This window comes from Natrix helvetica (assembly GCF_964273705.1).
Source record: "Natrix helvetica genome assembly, chromosome: 2".
Classification (NCBI taxonomy): Eukaryota; Metazoa; Chordata; class Lepidosauria; order Squamata; family Natricidae; genus Natrix; species Natrix helvetica.
The window spans coordinates 204,156,444-204,181,395 of record NC_138552.1 but is presented as its reverse complement, the minus strand read 5'-3'; the positions used below and the strand labels follow the sequence as shown (position 1 = coordinate 204,181,395).

General features: G+C 37.7%; 1 protein-coding gene across 4 annotated transcripts in view; it reads right to left on the bottom strand.

Annotated features, from left to right (window-relative positions):
• Window positions 1–1,351: 1,351 nt before the first annotated feature.
• The window catches only part of UTRN (utrophin), a 389,350-nt gene continuing 365,749 nt past the window's right edge, over window positions 1,352–24,952 (bottom strand). For all 4 annotated transcript variants that reach the window (XM_081943506.1, XM_081943504.1, XM_081943503.1 and 1 more), the window contains 4 exons: window positions 23,316–23,424; window positions 21,222–21,314; window positions 5,364–5,386; window positions 1,352–3,383 (listed from right to left, as the gene is read on the bottom strand). In XM_081943506.1, coding sequence (XP_081799632.1) covers window positions 3,375–3,383; window positions 5,364–5,386; window positions 21,222–21,314; window positions 23,316–23,424 — 234 coding nt within the window. In that variant the 3' untranslated portion in view covers window positions 1,352–3,374. The remainder of the gene's footprint in view (window positions 3,384–5,363; window positions 5,387–21,221; window positions 21,315–23,315; window positions 23,425–24,952) is intronic.

The window sequence follows — 24,952 nt, the reverse complement described above, 5'->3', positions numbered from 1 at the left end:
TTGAAAGATATTAAACATCTATTTGTCATCCAGGTCATCAGGCATGCCTTCTTCAAAGCCAGTTTTGACATCTTTTGCATTATTTGGCAAATTTCTGCCCCTTCCCCCCATGCCTAATTAATAAAGTGTCAGCTGATACTGTAACTAAGGCATGCTACCCACTACTTTTTTGGTTTTTTCAAAAATCTCCTCTACTGGATAGTTCATGATTCAGGAGCAGATCAATATGAATGATGGTTCAAACACCTTGGACAGATTTTGGAATTCTTCCCGATTAACAGGGAGGATTGTCTTCATCCCACAGTATCTTTTAGTGGTTATCTCCCAGTTTTTGACTCACAGCAGGGTTGAGGAAAGCATTACTCTCTGCGTACTCCTCCTGACTGTCTTTTTTAAATTTTAAATTTTTATTGTATATTGGGTTTTTATTAAACGGGGCATGTTAATGGTTTTAATTTGTCTAAATGTTTTAATCTATTACCTCCTCCGTGCATGTATGTCTGTGTATATATGTATGTTTATATATGTCTTAGTGTACGCCGCCCCGAGTCCTGCCCGGAAAGGGAGCGGCTAATAAATCCAAATTTTTTATTATTATTATTATTATTATTATTATTATTATTATTATTATTATTATTATTATTATTAGTAGTAGTAGTAGTATTGTTGAACTGTATCTTCCATCCTCCGTCACTGACTATACTACCTTTTTGGTTTTTTCCAAAAAAATCTCCTCTACCAGATAGTTCATGATTCAGGACTAGGAGAAAGCCATATATTACCAACTTTGCTTTGGAATGTGCTATATCAGATGCTTATTTCATTGATGGAAAACCTTTTCAAGCTGTGCCACAGTTTTAAATATCTATTTAGGCTTAGCCTTTAGGGTGTTTAAAGTTATGTCAACCTGGGGTATAAATTATATTTGCCAGTATCCAGAACATTTGAGTACAATGCTGACAGCCAGGATGAGGAATTTTAAGCTCTGCCACTGAATAAAGCAACACACTCTAATGCATTTTCAATATGAATAGTAAACCTTTAACTAGATTCACAGATTGATGGCAGGCTCTCTTACTGGTGAAGATGTATATTGATCCCTGAAAATGTAAAATGGTATAAAAATATGCATTGATGTATGATGCTATATGTTTTTGTTACTTATTTTAAAGGCACTTTGAAATGGGAAGCATTCTTACAAAGGGAATGAGCTTTTGAAACGTATTTACTCCTATGAAGAATATCAAACAGTCTTCACTAAAAATTAATTTTATTCAGAGAGTGAAAATCATACTATATAATCAGATTAGAAATGGGAAGTGCAATAATTTAAAACCACAAAAATGGAAACTTTTCTTTTTCTGAGATGTTACCACAACATATTCCTTTTATTTATCAGTGTTATCAGAGGAAGAGTATTACAATGTAACATTGTTAAGTCGTTTTTACTTGACAGCAGAGTAAAGGACAGAATTTGCATACAAACACAGGCTGAAAAACAATTTATACATATCCTTTCCATTAAAAACAAAAGTTCCATCCTATCCATTGCTGGGATTTGTTTTTCTGCTAAAGTATGTTTAAAGGAGGCTCTAGGGGGTGTGTGGTTTTTTTTTTTTTGGTTTTTTTTTACCCCCTTTGGCTTGATACTATCTGGTAAATGAAAATACTCAAAAATATCAGATCTCTGAACTGTTTCCCAAGCTAAATACTAAAAAAGAAAGAAAAAGAAAATTGGTTTGAGGTAGAAAGGTGGTCATGGCTCTCCTTTTCTGCAAAACTTCTTTTCCTTCTCAAAATATCTATACCAAAATATATTTCTTTCTAGATGAAAAATCCACATAGTAACCTGCAATCTGTTTCTGTTTCCTACTCTGAGCAACCCCCCCCCCCCCCCGTTGCTGAAAAAAATAATACTTTTAGATAGCACTTTGAATCATTTGATTATATAGCATATATTATCTAATTTGACCCTCATAATACCTCTAAGCATAGTTACTACTAGTACCACCTCCGTACTGGAGATGAGCTATGAGAAAACTTGAGTGGTTACAAGACACCATCCTCCACATCCAGCCCAAGATTAATGCTTCTTCTACTGCAATGTCATTTGGGATACCACATCAAATTCTGCTAGGACTCACCTTGTAAATGATAACATAAAATATTGGACAGGCCCGTTAATAATATTCAGCAGTGGAATTTCTCCAACACTATTTCGGTCCTTTTAATATGATTATTGCCCACATGCAACGTATGGAAAGAATGAGTGAGTGCTTTATAATGAGAGCAAAGGGCCATGCAAAGCCACACAGCCAGTGGGGAAGGAACCAAGCCTAGCTACTCATCATAAACAGTGATCAAATTTTTCTCCTCAGCGGGCTCTACCTTAAAACGCTGACTGTAAGGGAATCATTTTAAAAATGTACAATGCTATTGATTAAAGGTATCCAGTCAGCCAATCTTTCTGGCACAAAGGCAGAGCAATTAAGTACTGAAGTAGTCTGAGCTCCTTCATTTAGGTAGGCTTCCAAATTACAATTACTTCAGGACTAGATTTCATACTTTGAATGGAGTGATAGACATAAAATTTGGCACAGTACGATGGTCATGTTTCGCCACAGAAAATAAAAACTGCACATATTCAGAATAATTATATTAAGGTAAAATTCAGCCTAACAAAAAAAATTAAAAACAACAAAATCTGGAAGAAAAATCATTCCACATTCTGTGGGGAAATAAATCCATTAAAATGCTACTTGAGTGTCAACAGTTACTGTAGCTGAATGAAGTTAGTGGGGGCAAAATAGAGCCCTGTGTGCCTAAAATGGTATTTGTCAATAGTAACTGTGCAGTTTATGAGAAGCTGATCTTTCGCCTACGTTTTCGGACTCTTAGGCTAAGTATAAATGACCTGTGCAGAAAAAGCAGTGTGTCTCAGACGAAAAGGTTCTTGAAAAGATAAATGCAAAAAGACAAAAGGAATGTATAAATGTAACTCTTTGCTCCAAACTCTAAAGGCAATTCACTTTAGCAATATCAAAAAAAGAATGGATATAAATCCCTACCATCCCCTTTTCTGATGCTGCATAATTATATAAATCAAAGTACATATGCATAACCATTTCCAAATACTCCACGGTTTGTTAATTTACAGTTGCATAGAGAGGGAAGAAGGGAAAAACACACACAATAATATAAAACACGACATCCTCGTCTTTGGGTAGTTCAAGTGTTTTCTTATTTGGAGTAAGAATACACAGAGCTGAACAGCAGGTTACAAGGTCCCAAGCAGCCATATGATTACTGGAACTTGTGATTGGCACTGGTTGAGCTGAAGTTGCGAAGAGCAGGTGATCTTCCAAAGAAGATGCTCACATCGCCTGAAGGCAAGAAACAGTAAGAGAAGAGCAAGTGAGGGCTGTAATTTGCACAGGCAACAGATTCTTTCAATGTTAACACAGCTGAGTTAAATTATTTAAGAGGTGTCACATTTGCTAGGAGGACAAAGATAGGAAAAATACATCTTATAAGAATGCATGCCTAACTTTTGCCCTATGGAGACAACACTTAATCATGGCTTTGGGATTGAGTTGAATCTTTTCTTTAAAAAAAATATGCCTCCTCATATGTTATCATTGGATAGGAATCCCAGGCTCAGGGCCAAGCCTGTTAAATCCATTTCACTATTAGGTGAAATGTTTCACCTAATAGGTTGTTTTCCCTATTAGGCAATAAATCATAATGCCTGTTTTGGCCCACCTTCCACTCAGAAGCTCAAAGCAACATAGCCAAAGCTTCATTCTCCTATTTTTCTCCATAATAACCCTATAGGTTGGTAGAAAGTATGACTGGTCCAAAGTAGCTCTGAAGTTTCTGTTGGTTGACTAAAACCAGGGTTCCCTTGTCAAAATCCAAGACACCTTACCACTACACCGTATTGGCACTAACCAAGTATGATGCAGCAACTCCTCTGGGTTGAATCAAGATGAGCAAGCTTAAAGCATATGCACAGGATATCCTACCCTGCAGAGCACTAGATGAAATAGCTTCAGATAATAGACTTCTCCCCCCTATTGATTATGTCTGTGCATTTCTGCCTTGGCATCTTGACAAAAGCATAGCAAGAGATTCTTGTCCTGTTACAGAATTGTACAGTATTAATATGAATGGGGGTTATCTGTTAATAATAAAGTAGCAACTTTCCAATGTTATCACTTTATTATTAACTGATAATGCCATTCCTGATAAATACCTAAAACAAAGGTTATACGGGAAATATTACAATCAAACATTTGTCCTCCCCACCCCTTTTTTACAAGTCCCTTGAACACCTGTGTAAAAGCCAACAACAAGGCACCCAATCTTCAGGTCAAAAGGGCCGATACAGAAGCCTTGGCCCTGAGGGATGGCAAGATGAGTGAGCAGCAACCTTACGGGCATCTCAGTGGTAAAATGGTTTCCTTGAAGCTGGTCCAGGGCACATTTCTGTGGTGAAATGTGCACTCAAGTTCAAGTTTAGAAGAAGAAAAATATACCCAGACAGAATTTCTGAGATGGATGTAAAATCTCAACAGATAATTTTGGAGCTATTTACAACACATTTCTTTCAATTATACCACAAATGAAGGATTTTGTTGATAAAGTATGGCAGTATTACTATCCTTGAAGTGTTAATACATTTTTTTTGTGGGTAGGGTATGTCTCTCTGTATTTAATTTTCCCCCCGATACGAATCTAAGAAAATTAAAACAGTGTTTCCTTTTCACCATCTCTGAATTAGCATGAATTTGGTATGGTTTTCTGCTACAAGTAAAATAATGTGATAAAATAATATGATGGGATGAGGTCACTTCATTCCTACATGCTGCACGTTTTCAGCCAGGTAACCCTTCAAATATACAAAATCCTGCTCATCTCATACTCTGCAGGGGACAGGGCCATTGTCAACGTCTAAAGCGTTTCCATGACTACTATCAACTTGAGAAGGGAGGAGAATTCCATGCATACTTTTGGCTAGAGTAAAGTCTCATATTCTTGTAACTGGGATGTGAATGTGCATGTCCAGAACCCTGCCGTAACATCTTGTTGGCGAATGTGATTGATGACTTCAGGCAGAGGGGAGGAGACACAGGTGTAAAGTTCAGATGCCATTGTGGGATTCAGTTTAGGCTCCACAGAAGATCAAGCCAAGATGTTGATCCTAATAAATGAATGTTTTTTGTTTGAACTTTGTCTCGAGGCTCGTGAATTAATTAGGTCAACTCTTGGGAGTCAAATGACTGTTTTTGCCCTGAGAAAAAGTGAAGCAAAAATGCCTGTCCCATCAAAACCTATTTAAAAAGCATTCAAATGTTTCATACCTGTGATTTGCCAGCAAGATTTGCTGTAAATAAGAAAACAGAGTGATTAGTTGTCATATAATGCAGTCTCAAAGATTAAGATGTAGCTATGCTGTATGCTGAAAACAATTTATATCCGACATATTCCATGCTTTTTTCCTTTGCAAATCTGTCGGAATTCCTTCCCATAAATCCTAAGCACTCTATTAACTATTTGATTATAACATAAAGTATTTGCACCGATCAAATATGTTAGCATATAAATTTTTAATAGTCATGTTTAATGAAATGAATTCAGACAGAGAGGTTAACATTGTTGCTATAACAACACATGGTGATGGCAGAGGAAATATATGGATTATCACTCAAATAAATGACAGCTTTAAATTTAAATCTAGAGACCGGAGAACAGATAATTATGCACCTATAAAAATAATACCAATATGGATATCAAAATGATAAAAGCAGCATCATACTGCTGCCACTTTCACATGAATATACAAAATAAGAGTCCAATGGTGCAATAGAGATAGTCCTTGACTTACAACAGTTCATATTTAGTGACCGTTCAAAATTACAATGGCACTGAAACAAATGATTTATGACCATTTTTCACCCTTATGACCATTGCAGCCTCCCCATGGTCACATGGTTTACATTTGGATGCTTGACAACCGACTCACATTTATGATGGTTGTGGTGCCCCAGAGTCATGTGATCCTCTTATGCGACCTTCTGACAAGCAAAGTCAATATGGAAACCAGATTCACTGAACAGCCGTGTTATTAATTTAAGAACTGCAGTGATTCATTTAACAAATGTGACAAGAAAAGTCATAAAATGGGGCAAAACTCACTGAACATATTTCTGACTTAACAACATGCATTTTGGGGTCAATTGTGGTCATAAGTTGAGGACTACCTGTAATACCATTGGCCATTCTCTCCCTGAAGAAAGGAATGACATGGAAATAAACCTCACTTAAATATTCTGCTTGATGAGAATCCCAAATTAAAAGAGAGCACCTTATGGCCACTCCCACTTTGCGAAATTTGATGTTGAAATTTTCATATATAACCTTTTTTGGGGTACAAAAACACACAATCCAAATATACAGAACTAATTCGGTGTTAGTTCAGTAAATGGAAGGTGATCCAGGTGATCCCAGGGGCTTGTCTTCTATAGAAAGATGTGAAACTGGATTAAACAGGCACTCTGCTAGAAAGCTTCCCTTAACCTTCCTAGGGTTTCTCATATCTTCAGGCCTCTGGCACAATAAACCCAGGACTACCGCAAAGTTTTATGAAATAATCATAAAATCAAAGATTTCCCTTGCCTGGTTGCATCTAACTCTACTGGACAGTGCTCATCTCCATTTCTTAGCCAAGGGAGCCAGCATTGTCCAAAGACATTTCCATGATCAGGTGGCCAACATGACTATATGCTGATGCACAGGGAATGCTGTTACCATCCCACAAAAGTGGTACCTATTCATCTACTTGTATTTGCATGCTTTCAAGCCGATAGATGGGCAGGAGCTGCAGCAAGGAATGGGAAACTCACCCTGTTCACACAGTGCTTGGGTGCTGAATCTGGTCTGTCAGCTTTCCAACTGAGAAGCTGAGCATCTTTAACTGCTGAGTCATCCCACCCCTATAAAGATGATCATATTTCTATCTTTGCTAGTTGAATACTAATTTGTGATGCTATGATATGGAAATGTGTACATCATCTTCAAGCTGATCCATAAAGTATCTTAAAAGGGATGATGGGAAGTGCAATGAGCTAGATCCAGAATTCCAATAACTTGCACCCATTTTCATGTTGCTCCCCTTATAGAGAACTTCTGCCATCTCCAAACACAGAGGAGGAAAGAATTTGCAGAACAAAGCCCTGTCTACCACAGCTTCTCTTTGGTTTTTATCACCTCTTGAATCAACAACAAAGCATGGACTTCCTATTCACTAGTCCTAGAGGAAAACATGATGTTACAAGTGACATACAGGTAGTACTCAATTAAGTCGTAATGAAGCCTGTGCCTATCACAATCACCGTGATGGTCATAAATAGATTTTAAGACTATTTTTGCAGTGAACACAGTGGTTGTTAAGCAAATCATTGATTTGCTATTGGTGTGGGTTTGCCAGAAATCTGAAATAACTAGTTTTGTTTGGCAAAACCATCCAAAAATATGGCCATGTGTCTTTGGTGCAGTTGCCAAGCACCCAAAGTTCAGCCATGTGACTGCGAGGAGGAAGGTGATGTCGGAACTTTGAATTTGAGTCCTAAGTACCCCCCAGGTAGGTCCATCAGAACTTCGGAGGCTTATAAATTGAGGACTACTGTAATATACACTGCCTGTATGTGACTACTGACATTCTATATCAGGGGTGTCAAACTTGCGTTGTCATGGAGTCGTCACGTGACGTATAGTGACTTTTGCCTCCATTGCTAAACTGGGCGTGGCCAGCGTATGACACATCTGCTGCGAGTTTGACACCCCTATTCTATATACACATGCCTGGGAAGCCTGAATGGGCAATTTTTCAGAGGCAGATATAGCAATGCTTAGTGATTTTATTATGAAACATGAGGACAAGACAACGGTACTCTTCTAACTCTATGCCGTTTCTTTGAAATGTATCTGTTATTGTTATAGCCAGTAAGAGGTTTTCTAAAAAAAAAGAATCCATATTAGTCAAAGTCATTCAACAGACTAGAAGAAGGGGGGAAATAGAGAAACCTTATTTTTCAAACCAGTGTTATTTTTAACAAAATAACAGGGTCTCTGATTCTAACAATTCATTTTCTCCAAGGTTGAAGAAACTGACAAGTTAGCATCATTAAAAATGTATCGCTAACTCCAGGAAATTGGAATGGATTTCACAGACAGTCTCTCTCTTCTAGTTCACCACGAAGCACCACAGCGCTGTTGCTCTCCTGAATGACCTTATTGTAAAAGTGTTCATTTGATAAGATTTGGGGAGGAGGGTGCCTTTGAGTCAGTGTTAACTCCTGGCAACTCCCTGAAGTTTACTTGGCAAGGTTTTTCAGAAGTGGTTTGCCATTGCCTCTTTCCTAGGACTGAAAGAGTGTGACTGGTCCAAGACCCCCCAGCAGCTTTGTCCCTAAGGTGAGAGTAGAATCAGGAGTGAAATGCTACCAGTTCGGACAGGTTCTCCTAACTGGTAGTAAAAAAAGCTACTGGTTTACCCGAACAGGTAGTAAAAAAAAAATGCTACCAGTTCAGGCGAACTGATATTTCTGACAATCAGATGTGCCGCGCGATTTAGATTATCTAGAAAGCAGGAAATCCTGCTTTCTAGCTAATCTAAATCGTGTGGCACAGCGGATTCCTCCCCCCCCTCGCTGTTCTATTTTCAAGCACGCTCGGTACAGGCTCTGCCTGCCCTCCCAAACATCAACATATCCATTTTTGACACTGCGCATGCGCAGAAGCACTCTCACATTTGCGAACCGATAGCAAAGGTAAGTAGATTTCACCCGAGTAGAACTCATAGTCTCCTGGTTCTTAGTCTGATGTCTTAGCCACTACACTAAAACTGATTCTCGCATAGCATTATCTATTTATCCATATATACTGTTAGATCAGAATATCACTACACAAAATGCTTCGAATGATCTTTCATGTTAGCGCAAGTAAATGTTGCTACATCTGTCAAATAAAAATGTGGGTCACTTAATTATTTGGCTTTGAATTTTATTGTTCTTTCATTTAAAGTAAGGGATGTTTTCTTTAAAGGAAAAATTGTCACTGCTTGGTTAGGTCAATTTTCATCTTTTGTTTGTACTAGGATACTGGGACCACTTTATTATATCTTCTAAATGTGGATTTGCTTACAGTTAAGAGTTGAGATATGAAGAAATCAGGCTTACATGTTCAATTAATGATATTATTTCAGAGCACCATATCAACTTTTTGCTGACCCTTGGTTTGGAGAAGACGCTACCTATTGGGTTTTTCTATAGTTAAGTGTTGAGTTATGGGATGAAAAGTTTTATATTTGTTCACTAACTGAAGAAATAGTGAGATTTCTTATACTTGTCAAAATGCAGATAGGAAATTGCTTTTTTAGGGTTTTCTTCTTTTTCTATTTTCTTCCTCTTTTTTTGCACTTTTATTCTAATTTTTTCTTTTCTTTTCTTTTCAGTTTGTATTATTTTACTATTGTAATTAAATCTTTTAATTTTTTTAATTAAAAGAAGGCTCTAAGATGCCCCAAGTCAAAATATGAGTATTGTATGTACTTTATATTGTAGCACTTACACTATGATACTTAAATGAAGTGTCCCCTCTTTTATAATCTTTTCTCAAGATGAAATGTTTCCAGATCTCTAAATTCAACCCCCTTGATTATCATTATTAACTTCTTTTCCATCTGTTTGGTTGTATGAATCTTTTTCAAACTGTAATGCCCAGAACAAAACAAAGTGGGGACAGATATGTTAGAAAGCAGAGTCTGGATTAAGTTGTTTGGGTCTTTAAATAAATCTTAATGGAAGTTCTTGCCTCAATCAAGAAAGTACTCCTTAGGAAAATCCTGAGACAAACCTTGGGGTTTATTTAGAGTTATAGGAATCGTGTTATATGTGGTCTGCATCAAATTTGCATCTACTGAATTATAAGAATATTTCTATGAATTCTGCAAATAAAGAAAGCAAGAAAATCCCTATTTTCCTATTATACCTCCCTGAATATGCCCAATTTTAAATGACGTGTCCTTAATGTTTGTATTTTTATATATACATACCGCAAAACCTTCAACAACAGGCTCAATTTTGCACTGTGAACAAAACTTAATTCCTTCTACAAAGTATGAAATAACAAAGAAGAAATGTTCTGAATAAATGCAAAAACGATCTCACTAGCTGGTTAATATTAATATATTACAGTATTTTGTTAGGTGCACAAAGTAAATGTTCTAGGCAGATATTTTCACTGATGCCATTTTTTGTTTCCTCAGCTACCTGGGAGGCAGACAGAAGTTCAATTTCCATTCTGATCACAGTGAATTACTGAATGAAGGTGCCTTAGCTCTCCACACACTATGATTAGAAGAGCAAATCCTATCATTTAAAGAATATCAAAGGCAAGGTAGAACTATTTCTGAAGTGGAATTGGTAATTTAGGCTTAATGCTGATACTTGAGAAGTTTGAAAGGAGCAGGAACTTCAAGGAAAAGATTTAGAACTCTTCCAAAGTGGGAGAAGGTTTCAGGATTTCATATTTTTTTCTCAGAGAGCCTTTTTACTCTTCCTGTTTTTTGTGGTTTGATTATTAACAATTACTGTGGGGGTCTTAGTTGGAGTGGTGTGGTGGTCTAGAGGTGAAGCTCTCACCTCACAATCAGGAAACTGTGAGTTCAATCCCAGGTAGAGGCAGATATTTCTCTCTCTGGGCACACTGAGCATATATCTGCTGAATAAAACTCCGCATTGGCGACAGGAAGGACATCTGGCCATTAAAACACTCTGCTAGCTTCATTCAGTTGCTCAGACTCACAAGAGATTATGGGGTGTTAAATGAAGATGGTGATGACTGTAGGGTCTTAGTTCATTCTGAATAAAATACCAGTAGCATAACTGGTTGGTGAGGAGGCTCTGCAACTTATCAGCTTGTGTTAATGAATACAAGTAGTCCTTGATTTAAAACAGCAATTGAGCCTAAAATTTCTGTTGTTAAGTGAGTTTTGCCCCATGTTACGACCTTCCCTGTCACAGATGGTAAGTGAATCACTGCAGTTGTTAAGTTAGTAACATGGTTGTTAAGTGAATTGGCTCCCTGATTGACTTTGCTTGTCTGAAGATTGCAAAATGTGATCATATGACCTCAGGACCATCACAAATATGAATCAAGTTTCCAAGTATCTGAATTTTGGAGATCCTGCAATGGTTGTAAGTGTAAAAAATGGTCATAAGTCATTTTTTTCAGTGCCGTTGTAACTTTGGACGGTCACTAAATGAATTGTTGTAAGTCGAGGACTACCTATATGAAAAACACTTTCAGAATATCACTTGAATGATATCTACTAACACATACTGCAATATAAAACACAAAATCTCACTCAATGAAGCTGAACGATGGTGAATGATTTCATAAAGACAAAGGAAAAATACTTAGAGAATGCTTAGAGAAAATCTATGAAATTCACATAAAATCTAATGATCACTTTTTTAAAGGAATACTAAATGAATTCATGGAGGATATAACTATTAGAGTTGTGATAGCTATATACCAACTCTGGGATAAAGAGTAAAAAAGGCAGTGGCATTTTGTTATGTATCAAAGTTTGTGATACACAAAATGTGATAAATGGGATGTTGGCTAGATAGGCCTTTGGTATTACATTTCACATGCATTAAAAGAGGAAAATAAATGCCTTTCTGACTAAGGGAAAAAGTCAGTGTGATGCCATCTACTGAGCATAATGGACGTTCATGTTATTCCTGTGGATGCCAGTTAATAGTATTACAACATAAAGCATTACAACCCATTATATTTTGGAAAGTAACATTTGACTGTACAGGGTCTTCCTGGAGGAACTCTGCTTTCATTAAATTTAATGTGTTAGTAGCCACATTTATCACAGGCTGATTACTAGTAACTGCATGCCATTAATCTGAGAAAAAAAATCTGCATATTAAAATAGTTGTCTGTTGTCACTGTAATGTTTATTACAAATGTGGTTTTGCCTTTAACACAACTGGCAAGAGTTTTCCCATAACACACAGGATGCTGTAAAACCTACTGGCACTGCTACCATGTTTCTCAGAATATAAGACCGAGTCTTATTTTCTTTTAGACTTGAAAATAAGCACTTAGGCTTATTTTCAAGGCAGTCTTAGTTTTTTTGAGGTACAGCAGGTCGGCTCCGGTGAGCTGGATGCACGGTGGATGCACCATCGCCTCCATTCCGAAACTTCAGCATTTGGAATGGAGGCTTTGGGGCGAATGTGAGGAAAATGGGGAAGGGATTTTCCTGCCTGCCATCCTTCCCTCAGTTATTTTCCTCCCATTCGCCAAAAAAACCTCCCGAGAGCCTCTCAAAGAGAGGGAAAAAGCAAAGCAGCTTAGTTGTGTCTTCTTTCTTTCTTTCTTTCTTTCTTTCTTGATCCTTATTAAGGTTGCTTCATCCAGTCACCTCTTCCTGAACTAGCCTCTACACGACTAATCAAACACAGAATGAAGTTCTGGGGGTGCAACTATTAACATGCACACTTTTGTGCTTGGAACCCTAACCAAACAAATCTAATGTATTCTAATCCAGGGGTCCCCAACCTCTAGTCCATAGACCACCACTGGTCCTGGCCTGCCAGAAACCGGTCCATGCAAGCCCATCCCCACACAAGCAGAACTATGCCCCCACCTGGTCCACAGAAAAACTACTCTCCACAGAACCGGTCCATGGCACCCAAAAGATTGGGGGTCACTGCTCTAACCCACAGAAATATACATAAAGAACATTTCTACTTAAAAAACAAATTCCCCTAAGATTTTCTAAGGAGACCTCTTTCTCCATGGAAAAAATAGAGATATTTGCTCCTATTTGGTTATGGCCTGTCTAAACATTGGGTTTTGAATAAACAAAATAATAATGGTCAAAATTTGGAGACTCTCATCTCAAAGTTTCCAAAATCCTATCCCAACAATCGTGAAATTGCATCAAATCCACCAGTCTGATAAGGTTATAAACCTTGCTGCGGGCATTATTTTAAGTGGCATTCTACTTCAGGGTATCTTTTTTCTCTCAGAAGATGGGCAGATTTAAAAGCAAAACACTGGTTGTAGCCGTTAACTATTTTAAGGGATAGAAAGCATAATTATGAATAAATATGTCACTGAAAGCTTGCAAACAGGAAAAAAAGTGGGAGAAATAAATGGTAATAAGAAAAGGACATCCAGGTATTCTACTAAATATCTTTAATATTATCTTTAATATTTTTGAAGTCCAACATCTTGCTTTACAACATGTAATTCATTGTATTTCTTAATTAAAAGAACTACACCAATGAACTGCTTCATTTGAAAAATCCTGAAGGACTGTGGGAAGACTACTACATTTCCTCTTTCAGTCCCTCTCCCTTCCCATGTAGACAGTAAGATACATCTGTTTATCCAAAATCTGAAAGCTCAAGTCTAAATTCTCTGATCTTGCTATCCAAACATTGCCTAGTTATTTATTTTTAAATAACATAACCATCCGTGTGTTTTCAGTGTTCAAAAAGGCTTTAAAACCTGTTTTTAAGTTACCTAAAGCACTTCAGGCACTATGTGCAAAGGTTATATTTCATTGTAGGTTCACAATTTCACAGTTTTTGCTACAACCCCATGGAATTCTATAGTTTCTGACCATTTCCAACATCAGAAAACAATTTTCTTTAATTGATCAATTCCAGAACAGAATTGGAAACAAGAATTCAAACAAGATAATGATATGTTTCATGCAACCTATCATTTTCCACTTTAAACACTAGAGAAAACTGATTTCTTAAATTCTTGAAATTGCTTAGTTGGAAGGAAAGCATGCTTCTACCTTTCCTGTTTTTAATGATAATATTATGACTGTAAAATGTGAAATGAAGGTTACAGCTGAGAACAGAAAAGGACAAAGAAAGTACAAATCCTTTGGTTGATATCAAGGCATGAGTTGTTCTGGCTAAAGGAGAGCACCAATCATATACTTTCAACTTCAGAAGCTCAGCTCTATACTCAAGGGTGTATATAAGGGGTCTGATTTAGAGATCTTTTCGGTTTTCACAATTTAGCATAGGTTTGGGAGAAAAGATGGCATGAGCATGTATGAGTGAGGTGTTAAAACCACTAGTTTCTAAGGGAAAATCCCTTAAGTATGTGGGGAATAAAAAAGTGTGCTTTGACCTTATGTAAGCCTTCCCAAATAGTTTGTCCTAAAGACCATGTCCAATGGGATAATGAAGCATTTGAATCTGATAAATATTCTTAACTGCAAGTAATCCACATTTCTATCTAATAGTTCCTGTTTAGAATTGGTACTCCATATTCTAAATTAGAATAAAATTTGAATGATTATAAGAAAAAATTAATAAAGCCCAGGAACTAATTCAAGTAGCTGAATTTTAATTTGCTTCCTAGCTAGGTTGTAAAGTGTATGATCTCCATCATGGTTCTGCCAAAAGGAAGGAAATTTATATGATAGATGGGAGACTTTAAGACAGTTTAAAACAGTCTGGCTTAGAATTATAGTAATAATACTGTAAATGGATCAGGTTATTATAACTGAGTATAGCACAGAAGAGCACAACTACGAACAACAATACATAACAAAATTTATCTCAGTTATTCTGCATAGGATTGTGTACCTTAAATGATTTGATTTTATGAATATTAAATGCATTTGATTTTATGATTTCAAATGAAGCTGTGCAAATTGGTATTGAATTAGAAACAAATATATGTTCTCAGTGAATGTCAGGTCAACTTAACATAAAGGTTGACATTGAAAGTTAAAATAATTGATATCTATATGTTCATGGACTCTATTAAGGATCAGAATAAATCACCCTAGCAGAGCATAAAGTATTCACCTATCTAATGAAGAATGAACAATTAGTAAAACACTAACAGGAATACATAAATTAGTCATTACAATCAAATTTATAGAGCAGATCTGCATCATCTTAGTTGACTTACCTGATCGTCTCTTGCGTATTTGTTGGAAAACGTAATAAAAAATTCATACCCCAAGCAGCAAATATTACTACCTTAATTGATGTCATAATGACAATACAATTAAAAAGCATGAAAAATTCAATTTGATTCATCCAAATTTTTTAAAAAAGGACTGTATTTGGAGGGAAAACAATGAGTGACAAAAATATAACTTTCAGCTGAGAAAAAAAGTGAAAACTCACAGGGACTCAGTAATTGCTTTATCTAGACTTCACAGATTGGTGATTAATTGGCAATCTGATTGGGATCAGTTGACAATCTAGGCTTACAAAAATTTGGGGTTCCTAAATAATAAAATACATGCACATTGAAAGCATGTCGTCCCCTGCTAAATTAATAGTATCTCATTAAATGCAACAAAGTTCATTAACTTTCAAACTCTGCATGGGGGAGAACAGTATCAAAAACATTCCTGACCCACCTACCTTTTCTATTAAAGAGAAGTTGCGTGAACAGAAACAATGTAAATTAGTATTTTATGCAAAAATTTTGGCACATAATTTTGTGATACTTGCAAACCTGCAAAAAAGGTAAGTGTATGCTTTCCTGCTGTAAGAAGATCTATTGTTGGACATATGGCCAAGGTTATTAGTTATTCTACATCAAGGATATGGATGTACATAATGATATAAATAAAAGACATGTGACATACTGTGTATATCTACTGTAGATACTGTGTCGATCTACTATATACTGTGAATTAAGCTACAGGTTACATCAATTGCATAAAGTACATTTCTTAGAGGCTGGTTATATAAGTTGACATTCTGCATACCGTATAAAAAAAGCAACAAATCTGGATTAAGCCAATACAGATTTCATATTTATCTAAAGCTTTCCTAGAGTATGAGAAGATCCACTCTCTTCTGATCATACTTTTTGTTCAAGGTACCTAAGGCTTTTTGGTGTTTATAATGTTAATCACTAAGCATTTTCTTCAATTTGGGCATTAAGCAATGTTAACTTGATGCAATGAACTGTAAGAGTAATCTTGGGAATTTCCTGTTGGGAAACAGGAATGAGAACAAAGTGAATGGTCAGATAAAAAGATAATTGAACCCAAGGCAGAAATGTAATTTGACAAACTGATTTAGACTTGAGCTTCTTTAGTTTTCATGAAAGTAAGGTAGGGATGGGGGAGGTCCATTCAAAATTTGCAAGGTTTATTACTGTAACTTATAATAAAAGTAGAATTAATATTCATAATATAGGTTTCCTGGTCTAGTCTACCGCAAAGGACAGACATTTGTTCTCTTTTTTGGTGATTAATTGGCAGGTTAAAGTATCAGTTGGCATTCTAGGCTTACAAAAAATTGGGACGTCTAGAGGTGGAGGAGGAGCCATTGTTGCAACGAGACAACGTGCAATCTCAATGCTCTGATATCGCTGTCGATACTTTTGCCGCTGGGTAGTCCAAACAGATCTAAACCGCCCTGCAGAGATGGGGAACAGGAAGAATACGTCTTGCTGATCTCATGGACATCACAAAGTCCCTGATCGATCCAAGAGAAGTTCTTCAAGCCGGCAACAAAAAATCCAGCCATTAGGCTGATGAAGTCGGGGCGGCTCCAAAACGGAAGGATATGGAAAGAGAAAGTGTTTCCAGCTGGTGAGGAATTTTTACCATTTTAAAAGAGACTGCCTATAAAAAACTTAAACTTAATTTAAATTGGAGAACAGAAGAAACAAGCGGCGGAATTAAATTTGGAATGGTTTAGGACAGTGGGTTATCTTACTTTTTAAATGCTATCTTCATGGATGGAATTTATGCAAGCCTTTTAAAACAAATGGATTAAGTTTGGATGCCCCAACATTGGAAGTCTTTAAGAGGATGTTGGATAGCCATCTGTCTGAAACGGTATAGGGTTTCCTGCCTAGGCAGGGGGTTGGACTAGAAGACCTCCAAGGTCCCTTCCAACTCTACTATTGTATTGTATTGTATTGTATTATTATATTCTTCTATTTTTTCCCTTTTATTATTCTTTGTAACCTATGGACTAAAATTCTCCTCTTTCATTACTGTGGGTGTTCTTCTAACTCATTCAAGAATCGGACTTTTTTTAAAACTTGAAATACAAAAAGGATACAAAAAGAAACAAAGAAAATTGCAACAATAACACTGCTACTTGGAGGCTGGAGGTTTGTGTATTGGAAACGAAACACTCTTTTCTCATTTTTTTGGTGATTAATTTTTCTCACTTTTCTCACTGATTATCCTGGCGTGGCACTCCAAGGTCTCACTGCTTGTTTATAGAAAGTGATAAGAAGAAAACCATACAGATGTTCCTTTGAAGTATATCTTTAACCAGAGAAAGGTGAAAATAAAACGTTATTGTGAATCTATGCTTAATCTTGTTAAAACCTTCCAAGCTAGAGCAGCAGTGTTTGTTAGCTGGAGATAATGACACAATTTCAACAGCAGAAAAAAATTTTAAGTCTGCAAAAGATATTCCCAGAAATACAGAAATTATCAAACACATATGAAAGGATAGAGAAGAAGTTGGAAGACTTAGAGCATCTAACAGCAAAATATGATGAAGAAGTTGGAGATGTTTATCAAGTGGAAAAAGTGGTGGTTAAAATCCTAAAAATCGAAAAGGAAAATGAATATAAAGAAATTAAAACTGCTGATATTTATGGTGATTGGTTTGTCTCTGAAAATGGAAAGAGTGGAATACTGATAGAGGAATTAAATGGAGGGGAAATCTACCCCAGATGGCAAGATACAGAAGAAGAAAAAACAAAAGAATTTATGGATTTAAAGAGAGAAATTTTATTAGCAATACTACTGACAATCAAAGATAAGCTGATTAAGGAAACAGAAGAAGGGCATCGAAATTACATGAGAGATTTTTATAAGCAAGGAGTGGCTAAGAGGAGTCCATACAAAGTTGATTAAGGAGATGATTAGAGGACTGACACCACAAATGGCAGAAGATATGAGACTGTTTTGCTACTGAAAAGATACAGGTTGACAGATGGAAGAGTATAATCTAAAACTAGTTAAACTTAGTGAAATTTAGTGACAATAGATATAGTTAAATAAATAATTGATAATGATGATAATGTATACAATGTGTAGTGTTATGATAAGTAATAAATGGATATGAATATTGAATGGTATGGGTACAACATAAGGAAACTGTGGTAAACATACAACATAAGGAACATAAGGAAACATTGTACAACATAAGGAAATTATAAACAGTGATTTGGAAAGGAGGATTAGAAAACTTTGTTATTAAATATTATGGATGTTTAGCTAGAATAGGACATAAGGATTCAGTGTTATTGGAGGATTTTAGAAATAGTAAATGAAATGCCAGTATGTGGTTATGTATTAAATCTTGGTATATTTTATGATGAAGGAAGTTTAAACAATTATAGTCAAATGAAAATGGAGGTATGATGATGGTAACATGCATAAATATCTGAGTTAAAATACTTGAGTTAATATGAATTATGTTTGTTGACTGTGGAAGAGATGCACGAAAGCCTTTTTGTAACCAACTGATACACTTTCTACAGTATGTAAAGAAGGATGTGTTGTGTTTGTTTTGAAAATAAAAAATAATAAAAATTATTATTAAAAAAATTGGGACGTCTAGATAATATCAAAGCATATGCAACACTAAGGCACGTTGAAAGAACAGGGTTCCCTACTATTTCACCTACATATTGTACTCTTGGCTATGAACAGTCCCATCTCCCTTAATCAAGGCTAATGTTATTTATGCAGGTTCCATATTCAGGCAAATATTTTTATTTATTTTTTATTAAATCTTACTAATGAATCAGTTCTGGGTGGCTTACAGTGAAATAAAAAGTGCTAAATCAATTAAAATTAAAAGTTAAAAACCAAGATGTTGTCCAGCCTGGGGGTAAGAATTTTCTATACCTGGTCAACTATCCCCAATGTAGTAGGTCCTATAGAGGTCCAAGACCAAGCAACAGTGTCAAGGTTTTAGGGGCTTCCTGAAGGACAGGAGAGTGGAAATGGATCTCACCTCTGATGGATTTAGCCACGTGGTTTAGCCATGTTTACATTTGTGCTAATGGTAATTGACAGATTTTGCATCATGTCATTTAGAAAACATATTAATATATATGCTATAAGAAATTTCTTTCAATTCTGTTGCATTTGGTTCAATAGGCTAACACAGCTAAACTCTGGAAATTTATAAATTTTTATAAGCTGTTTAGTCATATACCTTTCCTGCATAATGAAAATAAAGGTTTTTTTTTAAAGAAACAAAGTTTCAGAACTTTATGGATATACTAGCTGTACCCGGCCACGCGTTGCTGTGGCCCAGTCTGGTTAAATGAAAAAGAAAGAAAAGAGAAAGCGCAAGTTTCTAATATGTTTAATTTCACAATGCTTGTGGGTATACAATATTTTTTGTTGTTCCATTGTCTGTGCAGATATAGAGATTGTCTGGTTTGCCGACTCTAGAACACGCAAAATATAATTGTCCATGTGAGAAACAATTTTCAATTGCTGGAAAAACGTTGGACCAGGCACATTTACCAAAAGCATGCGAAGAAAGAAACATTCCCAGGGTGGTTCCCTCTGGGCAGGGTTATGCCGTTGCCAGCAGCGGCAAGGTTCGTGAGGGTCTTGCCCACCTGGCGGGCCCTGCCACTCGCTGCACCAACCCTGACACCTCCTCCTCCCTGCGAGAGCAGCGCCATGCTCTGCGGCGGAGGTGCCCCAGAAGGGCAGGAGGAGACCGAGACGGAGGCATCGGTGGAGGCCAGGGGAGGCGGCGTCGGCTGGGCCAGTAGGCTGGGCGGGAAGTCCTCTAAGCCGGCGCCGGCCCACTGAGGCAGCATTGCGGGCTGCGCCATCTTCTTCCCCTCCCACGCCTCCGCCGCTGAGTCAGGCTGCTGCTGTGGCTTCTGCTGCATCGGGGCCAGCGGGAGGAAGGCCCGCTGCCGCCACCGATGACGACGACAACGCCTCCCTCAGGCGCTGGCCCAGCTGGGCTGAGGAGGAGAGGAGGCGGCCGCCACCCCAACCTGGCTTCCCTCAGTGGCGGCGGCGAGAGGAGGCATCCGGCGTCCCCTGAGGAGCAGGAGGAGGAGGAAGGAGCTGCCCCTGGCGATGCGAGGCAGCCCCCACCAGCCGCGGCCCCATCCAGAGATGCCACTGCAGCCACCACATCACGTGGCACCTAACTCCTGCCCCAGCCCTGCTGCGCCTCAGCCGCTTGGTGAGGCCGTAGCTGGCTCGCTGTGAGGAGTTGGTGGAGAGTGCACGGGATGAGGAGACGCTCTGCCTCTGCCTCCTCTGGAGCTCCGCTGGGCTGGGCGGGGGGAGGACGGCTTAAGGGCGGGGGGAGGCAGCCGAGGAATGGTGCAGGTGGCGCCCTGTCGCAGACAGCAAAGGACTGGCGGGAGGGGAGAGGGGGGAGGGGGAGGCTGAAGGGCTTCGGCTCCCCTTTGCGAAAATGGCCAAAGCTTGTCGGAGGAAGGGCGGAAAAGGGAAAGGGTGCGGACGCAGCCCAGCCCCACATATAAAGGAACCATCAGGATGAAGCTGGAAAGAGGCCAAACTGTTCCGAATATACTATACTCACGAAATGAACGCTATGGTAAACGACACAGCTCAATTCCAATGCAATGTCACACGAAATAATTAAATCAAAATGAAAATAAATCGAAATCTATAAAAATCAATATAACAATGCAATTGGAAACATTGAAATGGAATTGTGAAATATTTAGTATAGCGTGTGTTGCTTTGACGTCCAGCAGATGGCGCTGGTTTTCAAAAAAGCATGTTTTTACAAAAAAGCATGTTTTTTCCTGTCACAGATGTGACATCTATATAATATACATATATAGAAACATGTGCATATTCGAATGCAACGCTGTGTCAAAATTTCAAAGCAATCGGTGAACAACTTTCAGAGATTTGAGATTTTGAACAAACAAACATTACATTTTTATTTATATAGATTATGGAGTGATATATTACCCTATGATATTTTTTTGGAAAGTAACCATTGCCCTTTGATTCCAGACTGGAGAGCCTCCTAAGTGTATTCAGTGAACAGTTTTACAGAACATTAAATGATTGCTTTTCAAATAGGCAATTGTATTCAAGTTTAGCTTCAGATTCTTGGCTTGGTATATTGAATACTTACAGCGGCAAGCTGGAAATGTGCTATTGATTTGTTCCATGACCTCCGTTAAATCTGTGCTAGTATGATGAGGTGGGACTAGCAAGTCATCTATACCTAAGGAGAACAAAATGTACAACAACTTTAGTAAAAAAGGAAATAGTATTTAAAATCCCAAAAGCTGCTTCCACCTACCCTTATTATCATTATGGTTTTCAGAATAATTTCAAAAAGGAATTCAACTAATTGAAATCTTTGATTCATTATGCAAGAATGGCTCGTTGATAATGACTTGGATACAGAGGAATAAAAAATTAAAAGTATCAATGTATCCCTTTTCTCATATCTGAACTACAAAGCTTATCCATGATGCCTGCAATAATATTGGACAGAATTTTACCAAGACAATTAGTTGTGGAAATATTGCAGTTTTATCAAGTAGGTGATTACATTGAAAATGGCTCTGTATTCAGCCATTTTGCATGTCACTGTAGTCACTGTATTCAGCAGAAAGGCTCAGTGCCCAAATTATTAAGGCCAGAACTTCCATATTTTGAATAAAGAAGAGAAGAAAAAATGAAAAGCAGTAGTCCTGACTGCCATATAGATGATGCATGTTCCTTGCCTTCATGAGCATAAAAGTCCTGGTCTTCGGTTGTATGCCTTAAGGTTGAGGTAGCTGAAGGCAACAGTTGGATCCTTGTTCTCTAGCTTCCCTAAGGCGCTATAATATTTTTTGGGTATCTTCTTCACTTTGATCCAGGACCCATTTCATAATCTGGACTATTTTGTAGAAGCTTATCTATCTGTCCGTCCATCTGTCCATCCGTCACCCCATCCACCCACCATCCATCCATCCATCCATTTAGCTAGCCATTTAACCATTCATCTATCTGTTTAACTATCTATGTATCAACCCATGTGACCATCCATACTCTCTCACCTACAAATTTATGAAGACTGCAAAGAAACCTGCAAGTATTAAAAGGTTTGGCTTTGGCATTGAAAATTTTTGAAGGGCTGGGACATGAACATTAGTTGTTCAAATAATACTTTTTTTAAAAAAAGTATTAAAAGGTTAAAAGTCACAAAATCAACATTTTTTCCCCTTTTGCTCCTGAATATCGGCAGCAATAGTTTAGTGTAATTCCAGAAGCTGTAAAAATGGGGCTGGGGCCTCTCTGCAGCTCTAGGCTGTGGAAACATCTGTAATCTTTTCAACTTGACTAGAGAGAGGCACCACGAACACATCCCATTCATAGGCATTTTTAATATCAATGTTTGTACTTCATTAAAAAGTTCAACCTCCCCCTTTTAAATTTATTTTTCATCTCAACTATTACAAAACAGTCAAAGTCATCTATCATCACGATGTAACAATAACATAGTAATTGTTTTACTTGTCATGCCTGTGGCCTGACTTTTAATGGGATCATTTCACAATTGTTGAACATTCAGTAGTGACATATTCAGTTGATGGGTTTGGGGTTGTTGGCCGTTTTATCTATTTAGCTCTTACATTCTTCTTAATATTTCATTGTTTTATATTAAATTTTTGTAAGATGCCCAAAGGGCTTTACAATGGCTAAAAATGCTTTATAGTGGCTAAAATGATAAATGAATGAATAATGGTTTTTTTCCCCCAATTTCAGAAAAGCTATGAATCTTCCAGCCAAAGTATGAAGCTTTGTTGTTTTGAATAACAAACCACATACAAGTAATTATAGTTTTTTTTCCTAAGAATAAATTGAATACCTGACCTGGATAATAATATATTACACTAGGCAGCTTCTGTAGTAAATTCTTACTTGGTACTTTGTACATTAACTTTCTAATTCTAAGAAGAAATGCTCACCAAACAAATAACTTTATCTCTGTTATTGCATTAGGCAAATACATACACTGAATATTTATATAATGAACAAGACACCATACAACTGGTGGGGAGATAGAAAAGGGTAACCCCATAACTCAAATTTCAACCTGAATATACAATCACAAGGTATCTCAGGTCCCAGCATACATTTTGCATGGGATTAATTTTATAACTCAACAGACTTTGGAAACTGGCTCAAGGGAAATATAACACTACTAGCTGTGCACTAACTAGTAACTTACCTGTCTGATTAAACTGTGAACTAGCATCCTGATCAGATGAATATCCAAGGGTGGATTGCTGGGGTGAAGCATTAGAAAAGCCTCCATTAACCCTGGAATCGGTTTCAGGCTGCAAATTAGAGGTGGAAAGAAGTTAATTTGAACATACCGGAGCATACATTAACTATCTCATGAAATCTAATAAAATGTACTTTGTAGTATTCAATATCCAGGATTGAAATGAATCAGACACCATAAAGAAGAGAAGGCTTTTGACAGAGGTAAGTGTCACACATTGAGCCTGCTGGTTTTCTCCATATCCCACAGTCATGATGGCAATTAGTTTGTTCTGCTGGCAATGAACACATATATCGGACTTTTAATAGACTTCATAACAATTTTGATGTAAACTGAATCCTATGTTGGCTTTTACATTTTTGGAAGAGTTCAAAGATGTGTAGAGCCAATGTGAGTGACAATTCTCTCTAGCCAGGGGTCCCCAACCACCAGTCTGCACCTGGTACCAGTCCGCAGCCCATTGGGCCATGCAAGCGGCAGACAGCATGCAAAGCCCCATTTGTGCAAGTGGCATGAGCACATGCGAAACCATCCCTCCCCCCTGAGGCCGCCAGCATTGCCACTGATCTGCAGAACTGGAAAAGTTGGGACCACTGTCTCTAGCAGTATTTCTCAACTTTGGCAACTTGAAGAGTTGTGGACTCCAACTCCCAGAATTCCCCAGTCATTGAGAAACACTTCTTTACAATACTGCAGGTAAACTTGGTTTCCTAGGATTAAGCTAATTCTACATATTTTAAGTAACAATTTTCATGTTTTATTCAGTACATGATACTTAAAAACTAAAAAGGCTCCCCATAAATTACTGAGTATGAATGAAATCTTCTGCTAGTACTGTTTTTGCTTTTGTCGATACTTTTCTAGAGGTTCTTTTCATTAGTTAACTTAAAGAGGAACTTTTATGAGTATTTTGATGGCTCTTCCTACTAGATTGCAAAAGAGAGAAGCTAAATTCTATGTAATAAATTCCATGTAAAAAATAACAGTTGCTCCATATTACAAAGCAATTCTCAGCAAACTTTGGGCTTATGAATTCCGTTAGATTTATCCTTTTTCCAGCTTAACATGAATTCACAAAATATTTTGCTTTCATTTTTTTGACAAACTTAACTGATTCCGATGCCATATAAACAATGATTAATTTACTGATAGCCTATTTCTCTTATTCCTTGTCAGTGACGTGCGGTGAGGTTTATGGCTGGTGAGGCTGGTGACATCATCAGGAAGGCAGGGAATGGGACCCCGTGTGCTGGAGGCTCAGGCTGCCTCAGCCTCCAGCACACATGATCGCATTCCCCGCCTTCCTGAGCGTGCTCCTCCGGCTCACGCTCCGCAGTCCTCGAAAGTGACTGGGGAACGACGAGAACCTTCCTGCCTCTGCTGGACTTTGCGCGCTCCTCGCGACTGCATATTGCAGTCGCGAGGAGCGCGCAAAATCCAGCAGAGGCAGGAAGGTTCTCGTCGTTCCCCAGTCGCTTTCGTGCCTTCGTCATCCGGGAGCGCCGACAACATTTCTGCCTCCGCAGCTCCTGGGCGCGGCCGGACGGATGTATATAATATTATAATATTATACAGATATA